The sequence below is a fragment of the Mauremys reevesii genome, linkage group 1 (genome assembly GCF_016161935.1).
Source record: "Mauremys reevesii isolate NIE-2019 linkage group 1, ASM1616193v1, whole genome shotgun sequence".
In the NCBI taxonomy this organism is placed as follows: Eukaryota; Metazoa; Chordata; order Testudines; family Geoemydidae; genus Mauremys; species Mauremys reevesii.
Window position 1 is genome coordinate 15,895,800 of NC_052623.1, and position 15,150 is coordinate 15,910,949.

The window sequence follows — 15,150 nt, forward strand, 5'->3', positions numbered from 1 at the left end:
AATTTAAACAGGGCACTTTTTAGGGAGAGCTACCATCCTGCAGTTTTCTAGTCAACTATTTTGACTGTAGAGAACCGCCGTAACATTAATTTTGTTATAAAGTATTTTTTCCAATTTTTCTTGTCCTCCCCAGTACATGAACTATTTTTGCTAAAATCATTGTTCCTAAAATCACCATAGGTCAGAGACAAATGAGGAAAAACTTCAACCCAAAAGGTGAAAGTTACAAGTGACTGAAATCAGATTTAGAATGGAAACAGTTATACAACCTTAACTAGGTTTCCTTGTAGTACAAAAATACTTAAGCCCTGTTATGGTTGGCACTGTACAGAAACATAGTAAGGACTTGTCTACACACAGTTTTTGTACCAGTTTAACTATATTGTTTTAGAAATAAATATATATATATATATACACTTATATTTATATATACTAACATGCTAAGGGCAGGGCCATACATACATCTTTATTTATGTAATTTAATTTTATCATCAATTTTGTATAAGTTTTGTAAAATAAGTTGTAATAAGATATACACATTTAATATGTATCATACACGTCCACACTATGTGATAATTGGTGCACCCACATAGTGTGGACGCAGTTATACCATTATGAAAGTGCTTATATAATTTACAACTTATTTCAGTAAACTTAAGCATCTAAACTGATATTTAAATTAAACCTGCATAAAAACAGATGTATGACAGGCCCTGCCCTTAGCATGTTAGTCTGAATAGACAGGAGGGAGGGAAAACAGACACAAGGAGATAATTTACCCCAGGTCACATAACAGTACAGAGGTAGAGCCAGGAATAGATGCCAAGAAATTGCCATGCTATGCTGCAGCACCTGTAACCTAACTGAAGTTTGCCATGTGTGTGAGACCCAAAGAGAGCCATGGTAATCTTTGACATGGATTCCAAGGCCAGAAGGAACCACTGTGATCATCCAGTCTGACTTGTATAACATGGGCCCTAGGAAACCCACCCCCCCAATAATTGCTGCTTGAACTAGATCTTATGTTTTGTTTTGTTTTTTTTAACTCCCAGTCTTGATTTAAAGTGCCAGTTATGGTGAATCCACCACATCCTTGACAGATCCTTGATAGCAATGTTGTGTGAACAGCAGCCACTTTCCCCAATTATATATTGGGGCTTGTTTTATTTTCTTCTCTGCTTTGGAAACCTCAACTCAGCAATGTCCATGTGTTGCTTTCTGAATGTTATTGGCTATATCACTGCCATTCAGACTGTTTCAAAACAACATTCACAAATATGCACCATTTACGTAGAGGTAGCTTGTTAAATATTTTTTAAGCACGAGTAGTGTGCTCAGCATGGTATCACACACTTAGGCAAATTGCTTCCTCTCTCCATTTCTTAGTCTCCTCAAAGGCTGGTGGGATTTAGTGAGTCACTGACTGGAGTTTTGTGTGTGTCGTGAACTCAGATTGAGAGCCACTGACCTGTGCAATTATTTTTTTCTGTTGCAGGTGACGTACAAATGGCTGAGCTTCACCCTTGGGGTTCATGTCAACCAGGCTAAGCAGTGAGTGTTTGTGTATACCACAAGCCTTTTATTCAGTGGCAATGCCTAATTAGTTGGTGGTTTTGATTAAAAAACAATTAAATCCAGTCTTTTCCAGAAAGATGTAAAGTCTGATTTAGGATTGTATTTAGCATGCCCTTCGAGTATTGCTTTAGAAAGAGATGCTTAATTAGGCTCCTTGGAGTTGCAGCTAGCAAGAGATGTTAAGAGCAACAAGAAGGGTTTCTTCAGGTATGTTAGCAACATGAAGAAAGTCAAGGAAAATGTGGGCCCCTTACTGAATGAGGGAGGCAACCTAGTGACAGAAGATGTGGAAAAAGCTAATGTACTCAATGCTTTTTTTGCCTACGTCTTCACGAACAAGACTACTGCCAGCTCCCAGACTGCTGCACTGGGCAGCACAGCATGGGAAGGAGGGGACCAGCCTCCTGTGGAGAAAGAAGTAGTTCAGGAATATTTAGAAAAGCTGGACGAGCACAAGTCCATGGGGCCAGATGCACTGCATCCGAGGGTGCTAAAGGAGTTGGCGGATGTAATTGCAGAGCCATTGGCCATTATCTTTATCTTTCCAAGAAGGCTAACGGAATTTTGGACTGTATAAGTAGGGGCATTGCCAGCAGATCAAGGGACGTGATCATTCCCCTCTGTTCGACATTGGTGAGGCCTCATCTGGAGTACTGTGTCACAAGAAGAATGTGGAAAAATTGGAAAGAGTCCAGCGGAGGGCAACAAAAATGATCAGGGGGCTGGAGCACATGACTTATGAGGCGAGGCTGAGGGAACTGGGATTGTTTAGTCTGCAGAAGAGAAGAATGAGGGGGGATTTGATAGCTGCTTTCAACTACCTGAAAGGGGGTTCCAAAGAGGATGAATCTCAGTGGTTCCAGATGACAGAACAAGGAGTAATGGTCTCGAAGTGCAGTGGGGGAGATTTACGTTGGACATTAGGAACAACTTTTTCACTAGGAGGGTGGTGAAGCACTGGAATGGGTTACCTAGGGAGGTGATGGAATCTCCTTCCTTAGAGGTTTTTAAAGTCAGGCTTGACAAAGCCCTGGCTGGGATGATATAGTTGGGGATTGGTCCTGCTTTGAGCAGGGGGTTGGACTAGATAACTTGAGGTCCCTTCCAACCCTGATATTCTATGGTTCTATAGTTTCATATAATAGGTGTGAATATTATGTACAGAAATGGTTATCTTAGAATTGTATTCGTGTAGGAATGTATATAGGTCTTCTCTTGCTGAAAGGTCTAAAAGCGTTTTACAAGCTATGGCCCAGTCCTGCAGTTGGATCCTTGCCGATGAAAGAGGCTGCCTCTGCATATCTGATCTCAGGATTGTGATCCCCTGTATTATGCAACATCAAGGTGGAAATATAAAATACAGTCAGGAAATACAAAAAGCCACTCACAGCAACAATACCCATACTACAAATAAATATTTGCAATCACTGTCCAGGGGGTTAAATGCACACTTCACAGTATACTTACACTTAACAGCCTAGATAATAACCAAAGCTAAATATTTGCAATATGGACAAGTTAACTTTACTATCAGAACCTTTTGGCATTTCCAGACTTTAATGTATATTTGCAATCTTAACGTCATAGCTCTTTGTACTTCATTTGCTAGGACTGTGAAAAGATGAAAGTAATTTACATTCCTTGAAGTACATAATTGTCCATTGAAGTCATTGGTGTGGTACTTACAGGAGCCATATGATTCCTCTAGGAAGTTTTTTGGGAAGTGGTGTACATCAGCTTCTCAGGGTAGGCTATACGGGGCCAGTGAGAGTCCTAGGTTCCTGTTTCCCACCATGGAGGGAGAGGGCCAAGGAATAGCCCAGAGACCCATTCCTAATATTGGATTAATAGGTTCTTGAGGATGGACAGCAGACCCCATTTGTGTATTTAGATGTTCTGAGTTCTGGGGGCTGGACTGTGTTCTAGGATGAATGAAAAAAGTTCTCCTTGGGATGAAGCAGGAAGATTTAGGTGAAGAGGAGCTAGTTAGATAAAACAAAAATGGGAGCTGTTTCAATACTATCTTATGGATACCAAAGTGATGGAATCCATATAAGTATCCCAATAAATACAATGAATTGCTGTATGTATGTGTGTGTGTGTACACACACACACACACACTTGTCTAAACCCAATTTTGAGACGTGAGTGAGGGCAAAACAGGAACTGGTGGTTCAGTATGTGTATTATGGGAACAAAGCCTTTAATATCCTAATGATAGGCATGGTATAAATGTCTAGATAAAACTATGGAGTGTTGTAGCCGTGTCAGTCCCAGGATATTAGAGAGATGAGTGGATGAGGTAATGTCTTATTGGACCAACTTCTGTTGGTGAGAGAGACAAGGTTTTGAGCTACACAGACCTCTTCAGAAGAAATAAACACATTTAGTGAGTTCAGAACATTTTACTTTTATTGATCCTATGAATGTAACATAAATCACTGGGAATTGGTAGATGATGGGGTGAAGGGTTTTTTTCCTTGCAGGTGGTTAACATTGGTTTCTTTTGTTGTACAGGATGCTGTATGACTATGTAGAAAGGAAGAGAAAGGAGAATTCAGGAGCTCAACTCCATGTCACCTATTTAGTGGCAGGAAATCTCATTCAGAATGGACACATTGTGAGTACTCAACTCCCTCAATTGTGTGTGCATTGCTTCTCTCTGTCCTGCCTTGTTCTGTCATCTTTGGCGCAAAAACTCTATTCCTGCTTTTACTATTATTTATTTCTGATAGTGCCCACAGTGTGCTAGCTCTTATATGACCATAAACGAAGGTGCAGTCTCTGTCCAAAGAGCTTGCAAGCTGACAGACAACACGACAGACTGGGGACGAAGTTGTATTGACCATGTTTTGATAATACTTAGTCTGATAACAAAACAGGGTTTTATTCTGTTGATATTACACTGTCTCCAGTTACCTCTCAAATTGGCCATTAGTGGTTGGTTGGCTTTGATAGATGCTGTTATAGAACTGGCCCTTCAGGAAGGATTTGAATGCGGAGAAGGTAGCAGCCTTGTAGACCAGCTCAGGAAGGGCAAGTAAGGGGTGATGTGGAAGAAGGATACAGGCTGTTTTCAGAGAACTAGTGGGCAAATGCTGTGTCAGAGCTTGTATTTGGGCTTTTTCCCTCGCCCCCTCCCTTGGTTCTTGTCACACAGAAAGCAGAAAACCGTAGTCCAAAGTGCAGGCCATGCTACGTTGATTGAGGTTAATCGAGCAAGCATATCCATAGCTCTGTCTGACGCAGAGCTTTCCCTGCCCCCCCACCTCTTAGCAGGCATAATTATACCTGTAGTGTACACCCTGGATCCCACCCCTTACAATTTATGGTCATGTTCCGTTTTGGAGGGTCGTGAGTCTGGGGGCTTCGGTACCACCTCTTTTGTACCCCATGGGAGGGGTAAGGAGTGAGGTTGTGTTTCGGCAAGGGTCACCTTTTTCTCCGGCTTTTTAGTGTTTCTTATGCCTCCCATCCCGACTGGTTGTTTGACCTTGCCTTGATATAGGAGTCGAGGCAGTCTTCAAGTGTGCGCTCGTATATTAATCTCCCACCATGCCCAGCAACACTTTGCCTCTCTTCCTTTTCTCTTCTCATTGTGCTGTAAACCCCATGTGGTTAGGCAGAAGCAACACAGTGTCTTTGTTCACACACATTAGTAAGGATATCAAAGTATCAAAATCAAACCCAAAATTCTATCCCAGGCTAAAAGACAGGCCTGTATACCAGCAGCTGGCATCATTGGCGGAACAATACAAGAGTTAAAAGGGAAGGAAGGTAGGATTGTGAAGGCTCTTGAAAGTAAGGTGAGAAGTGATGAGCTATGGAGCAGTGAGAGCCAGTGAAGATATCAGGGTAGGTTGATTTAAATAATCAATTTTAATCTTGTTTTGCATTTGTACTTTACCTATTTTCCTAAAGAAGGGTTAATTCTCGTTGGTTGGTAACCATTAGAAAATGTTGATTTGCAACTAAACGTAGCCCTCACGCTAAACTTGATACTTTTGATTTTTGCTAACCAGGAGGTCGCACTCTGTACACCTTTATTTAAACAATTATATAGCTCAACATACACTTACTTAGATTCATGTTAGAAAATGGTGAAGAATGCACATAATTTTTTAATCATGATATTTGTCATGCTGCATTTGGATGGAAATTGGAATTAAATTAAAAAGCAAAAAAACAGTGTTTTAATTTTTTTTTTTAACTGGTTAAATAAAATTACCTTAAATGTTCTGGATACATAAGGGGGGGAAAAATGAGCTTAACAAGACATGTTTTGCATTTAAAACTAATATTTATTTTAAAAAAGGAATTATTAACTGTAGTTAGTGAATTGCAGAGTTGGGTCTGGTCACCCCGGGCCAGATTTGCAAAGGTATTTAAGCACCTAAAGATGCAGATGGTGAATCCCACTAGGCACCTAAGTAGGTTAAGTGCCTAACTCTCATTGAAACTAATGGGGGTTAGGAGCCTAAATTGCTTAGTTGCTTTTGAAAATCCCACTTTAGATGCCTAAATACATTTGAAAATCTGATCCCGTGTCTTTTCTGTTTTTAAAATTAGTAGATCTCATCCTCACATCTTTATGGATAAAACCTCACACCACGGTTTTATCCATAGATTGGAAGAGGAAAACAAGCTTTACAGCTTTTTCAACTTCTAATCAGTTGAATGAGCTAGTCCAAATGAAGAAAGTATTAATTCTGCACCTGCCAGCTAAACTGAAACCCAAAGTAATAAGGGCCAAAGCTTTTCTGTAAGCAAAATTTGAAAATACTTACATTTGAAAAACAATATAAATACCAGGATTTGTTCTGTTGTAAAGACTAAATACTACTGATATTTACTAATGCTGTACATAACATTTTGACATTTATAAAGCTTAAGATGACCTCAAAAGTTAAAGATCGTTTTCCCCATTTCTATATGTAACTAATAAAACAAAATATGTTAATTGATAAATTTGGGGAGGGCTCATTGATGCAGCTTTTTTTATTCATTTACATGATTTGAATAGATTACAGTAAATTTAGGCCTTAACATAGATTGTAGGCTGTCATAATGTCAAATTTAGTTTTAAACAAGTTTAATTTTTAAAATCAAAATGTATTTAAATTAAATATAGAACATCCATTTATAATTAATTTTTTTATCCATTCTGAGAGATATTAAAACATGTAATTAGAATGACACACAAGGAAGATAATACTTAGGAGCAGCATTTTATTAGTACTCCATGGGGGAAAATAATAAGTTTTGAGAGGAGCTGTAGGAACTGAAAGAAAAGACCTGGTGTTGGAAGAGATGACAGATTTTGGAGTAGATGAGGCTTTATCTGACACAAGGTCATTTAATGTGGAGGAGACTAATGAGCTTGCGTCATGCATTTCAGATTAAACCTTGTTTCTTAATTTGAGAGATCTTGATGATCTTGCAGTACTGACTCCTCTCAGGAGGGGCTGCTGCAGGGCTGTAGATTTAACACCGCAAGAATTACTTGAGTGGACAGATCGAAATTGAACTCCTCATAGATCTCTCTTCATAGTATCTTATTTTATTCACTACATGCTCAATTTACTGTTATCACACTGCTCCACTACCTTTTCCAACCCTCAAGGGATGGCTCAGGCTGCTGCTTTTCCTATCCTTGGCTCTTAGACTATTCCCAGATTTCTCTTTCCTCCCACTTCGACTGCCTGTTTGTGGGTATTGAATGAACATGCAATTGATGAATGTTGTCAGACCAATGAATTCTGATATTCTTTGCATGGATTGCAATCTTCTTACCATGGTAATCCAGCTGTACACAATAATAATACTTAGCTCTTGCACAGAGTTTTTCATCAGTAGATCTCAAATCAGGAATTACATGCACATTGTGGAGCACGTTTTCCTGGATCTGTCTCTCTGGCTGTTGGATGAATGCTCAGTTTCTCATTGTATAAAACCGTGTCTGCGCTAACCACGTTAACTGTAATGTGTCAAAGCAGCAAAGAGTCCTGTGGCACCTTATAGACTAACAGACGTTTTGGAGCATGAGCTTTTGTGGGTGAATACCCACTTCGTCGGATGCATGCGTCCGACGAAGTGGGTATTCACCCACGAAAGCTCATGCTGCAAAACGTCTGTTAGTCTATAAGGTGCCACAGGACCCTTTGCTGCTTTTACAGATCCAGACTAACACAGCTACCCCTCTGATATTGTAATGTGTCAGTCATCTTAAATGCTTACAACTGAGATTGATCAATGCATCAGATTTTTTCCTGGCACAGCCATATGTCAGCAACATTAGCTTGTGCACACCTACCGTGCTGCACAATTGTTTTTGTTCTAATGCATTTGGGCAGCTGTTCCATTACTGCTTCATCTGCTGCTGCCAGAGATTGAGGATTGGGTGTTTCTCCAATGTTGTAGTGATTTGGGGGATATTGCCCCAGGAACGTAGGCCTACAGTGCCCCAAAAGACTATTATGACAGAGCCATAATCAAGTTTTGTTGTGCAATAAAGCTGCATCAAATATACATTGACCATTTCTTTTGTTTTCTTTAAATTTCAAGACCTTGGTTCCTCATTGTGATAAATTATCATTTCTTTACAGTGCCACAAGGTTGCAGTCGTGAGAGAGGATAAACTGGAAGGTAGGTGATTTGGGGAATTATGCTTTTGTAACTTTGTTCCTTCAGAGAAAAAAAAATGTAAAAAAAAGCTTAAAAACTTGTCATCTATTCACACTGTCTTCAGGTATTTTAATCAAATTATTGGATTCAGGTGTATATTCTTTCATTAGCTTTTTTCCTAGAACTTTCAGAATCTGAGCCCCCATCAGCATCACTTCTCAGACTTGTAGCTTAGTAACTGATTTTTAGGTGGCACTTCTTTTATGGAACAAGGGATCACTTCACCTGTCACTGAGAAAGCTGCCTCTAGGCTGGAATGCAGCAGTACTGGAACTGTGCACAGCAACACCTCACGACATTTTAGGATGGGAAGGGAAGCATACTGAATCTGACTGTGAAACTACAAGGGAAGCGTAGGCAAAATCAGAACACTGGGGTCAACAGTCCTACTTTCTGGGAAGTGCAGTGGGGATCTTCATTAGCCCTGAGTGTCTTAATGTCTCATCTGAAAGACATCTCTACAGCATAGTGTCCCATAACCCCATGCAGGGATGTTTGATTAAGTACTGAATGGGAAGTGCTACTTACTAAACTGCTAACATTGCTTTCTGAAGCAGCTGGGATCCTTTGCTGTTGGTTTTTCATCTATCTGTCTGCTTGTGAGATCTGATGACTCTCAGCCTAAACGCTTATGACTACAGGCCATTAAGAATTTCCATCTGATGACTTTGGCATCAGATAATATACCGATATTTTTGTTGTTCGGTTGAGCCTGCAAATGCCTCAGTACTAACATTCCAGCTTCACTAGTCAGGCTCTTGTCATTTCACTGTTGAAAACCAAAACTTAATAAATCTAACATGGGATTTTTCCATTCTTGTACTGTGCTCCTTACCATAGTATCTGAACACCCTCCAGTAGTACATTAGACAGTGACTAACATTGCCACGTGTTTTGTTCTCTCATCCTCTCTCCAGGAAGAGAGTTGTGTGTATGGTGGAGCATGTTGTTTCGATAGGGTTTTTTCTGTAGTTGTTGTCTTTTATGTGCATGTTGCTATGAGTTTATATTAGACTCATAGACTTCAAAGCCAGATGGGACCATCATGATCATGTAGTCTGACCTCCTGCATATTGCAGGCCACAGAACCTCACACATTCGCTCCTATAATAGACCCATATTAGAGAAAGCAGATCAAAAATATGCCTTTAACTTGGAATGGAAGGTGTTGAGGTTTATGATGGTCCATTTCACAGCCCGGGACTGGCATCCATGACAGCTCTGTCTCCCACGCAGATAAACTTTACCCTTATGATAGAAAGTTCAGTTGTGCAAGAGGAGAGTTGTCAACCACAGCCTTCAGCCCAGTGCTTTAGGCAATCTCTTGGGTATCCTGGATCCAGGCCACAGAGCAGCTGGAAGATTAGGATTGAGATTTTGGAATTTACTCAGCATTCTGTGAGAAGCCACTGTAGAGTGGAAAACAGGTTTGATGTGCTTGCGGTAGCCTGAATTCTGAGTCTGTGGGTAGGTTAAAAACAGGTGGTACTAAGATCCAAGAATGCTTTCTCAAAGTTAGACCCCTGGGATCAAACAGACCGCTCTCCAGCTTTTCTGCCGTCTTCGACTGAGGCCGGCTGTGCTAATGAAGGGCTTTCCTGTTGATTTTCAGCAATGAAGTCTAAGCTAGCCACGATTGCTAGTGTGCATGTCTACAGCATTCAGAAAGCCATGCTGAAGGACAGCGGGCCCCTCTACAATACCGACTATGATATTGTCAAGACAAACCTGCAGAACTGCAGCAAGTGAGTTAAGCAGTGCTATCGTATGAATGTTCTTCTTGGACCCCCTTTTCCTTTTAACATTGTTCGGATGTAGGGCTGATGAATTGCATTTATATAGCACTCTTCACTTGACTCCCACTCCTGTGCTCTGTCTGCTGGAGCATGCTGCCTCCTCTAAAAGGTGCCCTGGAAAATGATGTCCTTTTGTCCTGAACAGATAGTCTGGGCAGAGGCAGTGCAAGCCTTCCCCACATCTGATTGGGAAAGGGATCACCTCTGAATTGAGGAGAACTCTGTCTCCATGGCTGGTTAGTCCTTTTTCCTTTCCGAGATTGATAGCAGGGGTCAAGTAATGCCAGTTGCGGAGGTGATTTCTGTTGGGTCGGCATTTGTCCGCAAGGGACTGGATTAAAGCCACCAAAGTAACTTTAAATAGGCCTCCAAACAGCTATTAGATAATGACTCCACGTTTGAGCCGCTTGTGAAATTACTGTCTCCATTGTATTTATGCATCTCTGTTTTACAAACACCTGTTGTGTATTTTTTTCTTTGTACACTTGGGCAAATCAGTGAATATAGTTTCCGTAGTGATAGCTGATAGCGCATGAAATCCACTTGGGTCTTTCCTATGGCCAGTCTATTTTATGTGGAAGGCAGTCAGCCATCAAAGTTATGGGCAGCAATGCAAATCCTAAAATAGATGCATAGCTGCCTCGCAAATGTCTACAAGAGAATGTTTACTATCCCAGCCAATGTCCTGTAGCTCGGGGGTGGTGGGGGGCAGAGAGTTGTTTTTCCTGAGTAGATGATAGCAAGCACCATAGTAAATGATAGAAAATTATGTTCCAATTAAAATGTACAAAGTCTGGCTGTAGTTGCCATACTTCAATATTAATATATACTAGGGCACCCTCTGCAGTGAAATCTGTATCTTGGCGTAAATCCATGTTTCTGACTTAAAAATTGCTAAGGTTTAGACCATACCGAACTTTAAAATAATTCTCTAAAACTTGTTTTTAAATTCATGCTGCGTCTTGGTGCTGAATTTTCTAACTGAATTTAAAACCCGCAGCCTGTAGTTCAGAGGTGACTTACACTGCAGGCAATGCTGGCTATTATGAGCTGAACTGGTTGGGCATGGCAGAGGAGTAAGATATTCTTCTCCGTATTGTCATTCTAGCTTGTGAATTTGTGACCTAATTAGAGTAAATTTAGAATGACTGTTGTAGTTCCTCCTTTCTGAAAATTGTATTAATGTAGTAGTCAGCTATTGGGTTTTAACGCATATACAAAAAGCAGAAAATCTTACAGCTGGTTTTCAACATGAAAACAATCCTGTGGACTTTGGGCCTGATCCAAAGGCAGTTGAAGTCAGTGGATAATGGGTTTTAATTTGGGGTAATCACACTGCTTCTCATTGAGGTGTAGTGCAGATGCAAAACCTTAACAGTGACCTCTGCAGTGTTAAGGCAGATTAACTTCCCAAATATATGGAATGTGTGACCGTCAGATATGCTGATCCGTTGATATAATTGATGTAAATGAATGAGAGTTCACTGTTAAAGTTTTGCATTTTGGTGTGAAATTGATGAAGTTGGGGTATGTATTACTTATTGGTGTCTGGAGATGGCAGTGAAAGTTTTATGGGGTGTTGGAGTGTGTTATTGTTAGTTTTGGAGGCAAAGTGAAGGTGGAAAGGAATGCACACATCTTTTCCCTTCTTATTTTAATACTTGTAAGGTTTTGGGTGGATTGGGTATGTCCTCTCGCAACCTTAAAGTACATTAGTGACTATGTTGTTTGTTAGTATATATTAGTTTCTACTTAATGTGAAATTAATCATGAGCTGTGCTTATATAATGCTATGGCACGGTAGTGGAATGGTAAGAGATTTTATTTATGTAACAAATAAAACAAATACTCAATTATAAGTTAATTGCATCAATCAGAAAGTGCAGTTCTTACCAGCTCCCATAGTGCTTGGGTGTTTCAAAGAAAAATCAGGATAGGAGTTGACCTAGTGGATCACATAGGGGGAATAAGGATTCAGGACCTGTCAGTGAATTGCTTTGTAACCTTGAGCAAGTTAGATTTAACTTCTGTGCCTCAGTGTCCCCAATCAACCACATTTCAGATCGTATAAGGATGTGTTCCTTATATCCAAAATGGGCATAGAAATAACTTTTGTGTACTGAGTCTCCAAATGTTTTGGATGTCCTCTGAGCCACTTGGATAGTATATGGCTCAATCTAGAATACTTACCTATTTCACCTATTCATGAAGCTTTGTTACTACTGTGAGGGGTGCATTAGAAATTCTGAAAATAAGATTGTTCATGTTGTAGACTGTCAGATGAAATATATTTACAAAATATGATTACATTTATATGGAAAGCTTTAGCATGTGATTCACTGGTAATACAAATGTAACCAATTTAGGAATAAAATAGAGCTACTTTCCCTCCCCTTTTCCCATTGTGTAATGACAAGTGTTTTTCCTCATTGAAATTTGATCAGCTTGTTTTGTATTTTAATGCTTCAACCCCTGCTGACATGTTCGAATGATTGTTTCAGTGTGACGTCTCTCCCACTCTGTGTGCTAGCTTTTCTTTGTAGTCCGTGCCTGAATTAAATTGCTCCTTTTCCCCATAACAGTATATTATAGAACCAGGAAAGCAAGACACTACTAGAGAGGAAGCTGGGGTGGAAAATAAGACGTTAAAGTGCTAATTAAATTTTTCACTCCATCACCCAGGTTTAGTGCCATTCAGTGTGCTGCTGCAGTCCCCAGGACGTCAGCTGAAGTTTCTCAAGTTCAGACGTCTGCACAGGCTGATTCCCAGACACCAAATGACACACATGCTGTCAATGTGCCTACAATCAATGGTCATGTCTCATCAACTGCTAAACAGCCCTCCCCTCAGCCCAAAGGCATCATGGGAATGTTTGCTACAAAATCAGCTTCCAAATCCCAAGACACAAATAAAGAAACTAAACCAGAGTCCAAAGAGACAACAATTGTAAGTTACCTCAACATCCTTTGACAATTTGTTTGGATAATAGCCTTACTAACTTCACTTTTACTCTTCAATCTAAATAAATGTTGTCAGTGGCAACTCCCTCCTATTGCTTCGAATTCTAGCCTCATTGTCGCCCAAGAATAAACCCTCTCCTCATTTAAAATATCTAATGGTTTAGTAGGATGATTCTGCTCAGTCATTTTTTCTGTAGCTAGTTTGTGCCTCAATCCTATTTTCCAAGCCTTTTGTGGTTTTTTTTGTTTTTTTTTTGCTCTCCTTCAGACTTTGTGACAGATCCTCAGCTGGTGTAAATCAGCGTAACTCTATTGCAGTCAATGGAACTATGTCCATGTAATAAAGATAATTCAAACCTTAGTTAAACAAACTGCTTAACTGATCACCCATATCACCTTTCTTTTTTAAGAGGCTTGCATACTTGATCTCATTTTATGTCTGTATACACTTAGAACTCAAAAGGCAGTATGAAACTTAACTGTGGTAGACATGTACACCATTTCACAATCTTTGTTAACAACTGTAACTTGTTTAGTTTCAAAGATACTTTACAACAAAGCCGATTGGAACCTTTTACAAAACAAGGACACACGTTATAACTGTGACACTCTTTAAAGCTCATACCCAAGCATGAAAACTTCCTTACTAATTTGTACCCAATTTCAGTAATCCATCAACTAAGAAAAACTCTGTATAACTTATCAGATTTTTCCTCAGCTGTCAGCTTTCAGCTCACTGTTCACTGTTGGCACTGCAAATGCAGGGGGAGGGAAGAACAGACAACTCTTCCCTGTGCTCTAGCAGGCAGCCTGAATTGCTGTAAAATAGAAAATGACAGGGAAAGGTGCCTATCCAAGATAGTATTTGATGTCACAAGGAGGATTCCCAGGTGGGCGGCCCGGGACCCCAGTCGTCTACCTTCCAGGTGTCTTTGGCTTTCAGAAAGTGATGTGATGAAGGAGACGGGTTGTTTTATCCCATATCTGCTGGGTGGTCCCACTTGGCTCCTGTTTTGGAGGTACTGGTGTGGACTAATGATATGGTGACCATACTGCTGCTGAAGATTCAAAATGTCCAGTCAAAAATGAGAGTTGTTCTCTCTCACTATCCAGTCAGAAAATGAGGCATCACCTTTGAGTTTTTGCAAGTGGGGCTGGAATTTTGCAGTCTTTTAGACTATAAGGATGGCCATATTGGGTCAGACCAAAGGTCCATCTAGCCTAGTATCCTGTCTTCCCACAGTGCCCAATGCCAGATGCCCCAGAGGGAATGAACAGAACAGGTAATCCTCAAGTGATCATCTTCCCCTCCGCCCCATTGCCTATTCCCAGCTTCTGGCAAACAGAGGCTAGGGACACCACTTCTGCCCCTCCTGGCTAATAGCCATTGATGGACCTATCCTCCAAGAATTTATCTAGTTCTTTTTTGAACCCCGTTATAGTCTTGGTCTTCACAACATCCTCTGGCAAAGAGTTCAACAGGTTGACTGTGTTGTGTGAAGAAATTTATTTTGTTTATTTTAAACTTAATGCCTATTAATTTCATTTGGTGACCCCTAGCTCTCATGTGATGAGGAGTAAATAACACTTTCTTATTTACTTTCTCCACACCAGTCATGATTTTATAGACCTCTATCATATTCCCCCTTAGTCATCTCTTTTCCAAGCTGAAAAGTCCCAATTTTATTAATCCCTCTTCATACGGAAGCTGTTCCGTTCCCCTGGTCATTTTTGTTGCCCTTTTCGGAACCTTTTCCAATTCCAATATATATTTTTTGAGATGAGGTGACCACATCTGCATGCAGTATTCAAGATGTGGGTGTACTATGGATTTATATAGAGGCAGTATATTTTCTGTCGTCTTATCTAGCTCTTTCTTAATGATTCCCAATATTCTGCTTGCTTTTTTAACTGCCATTGCACATCGAGTAGATGTTTTCAGAGAACTATCCACAATGACTCCAAGATCTTTCTTGAGTGGTAGCAGCTAAATTTAGACACCAGCATTTTATATGTATAGTTAGGATTATGTTTTCCAGTGTGCATTACTTTGCATTTATCAACATTGAATTTCATCTGCCATTTTGTTGCCCAGTCACCCAGTTTTGTGAGATCCTTTTGTAGCTATTCGCAG

The 15,150-nt window shown here is 40.2% G+C and overlaps 1 protein-coding gene across 2 annotated transcripts in view; it reads left to right on the top strand.

The window, feature by feature from the left end:
- The window catches only part of POLD3 (DNA polymerase delta 3, accessory subunit), a 53,153-nt gene that overhangs the window by 1,572 nt on the left and 36,431 nt on the right, over positions 1–15,150 (top strand). For both annotated transcript variants that reach the window (XM_039518347.1, XM_039518345.1), the window contains exons 2-6: positions 1,496–1,551; positions 4,093–4,195; positions 8,181–8,220; positions 9,872–10,004; positions 12,738–13,002. In XM_039518347.1, coding sequence (XP_039374281.1) covers positions 1,496–1,551; positions 4,093–4,195; positions 8,181–8,220; positions 9,872–10,004; positions 12,738–13,002 — 597 coding nt within the window. The remainder of the gene's footprint in view (positions 1–1,495; positions 1,552–4,092; positions 4,196–8,180; positions 8,221–9,871; positions 10,005–12,737; positions 13,003–15,150) is intronic.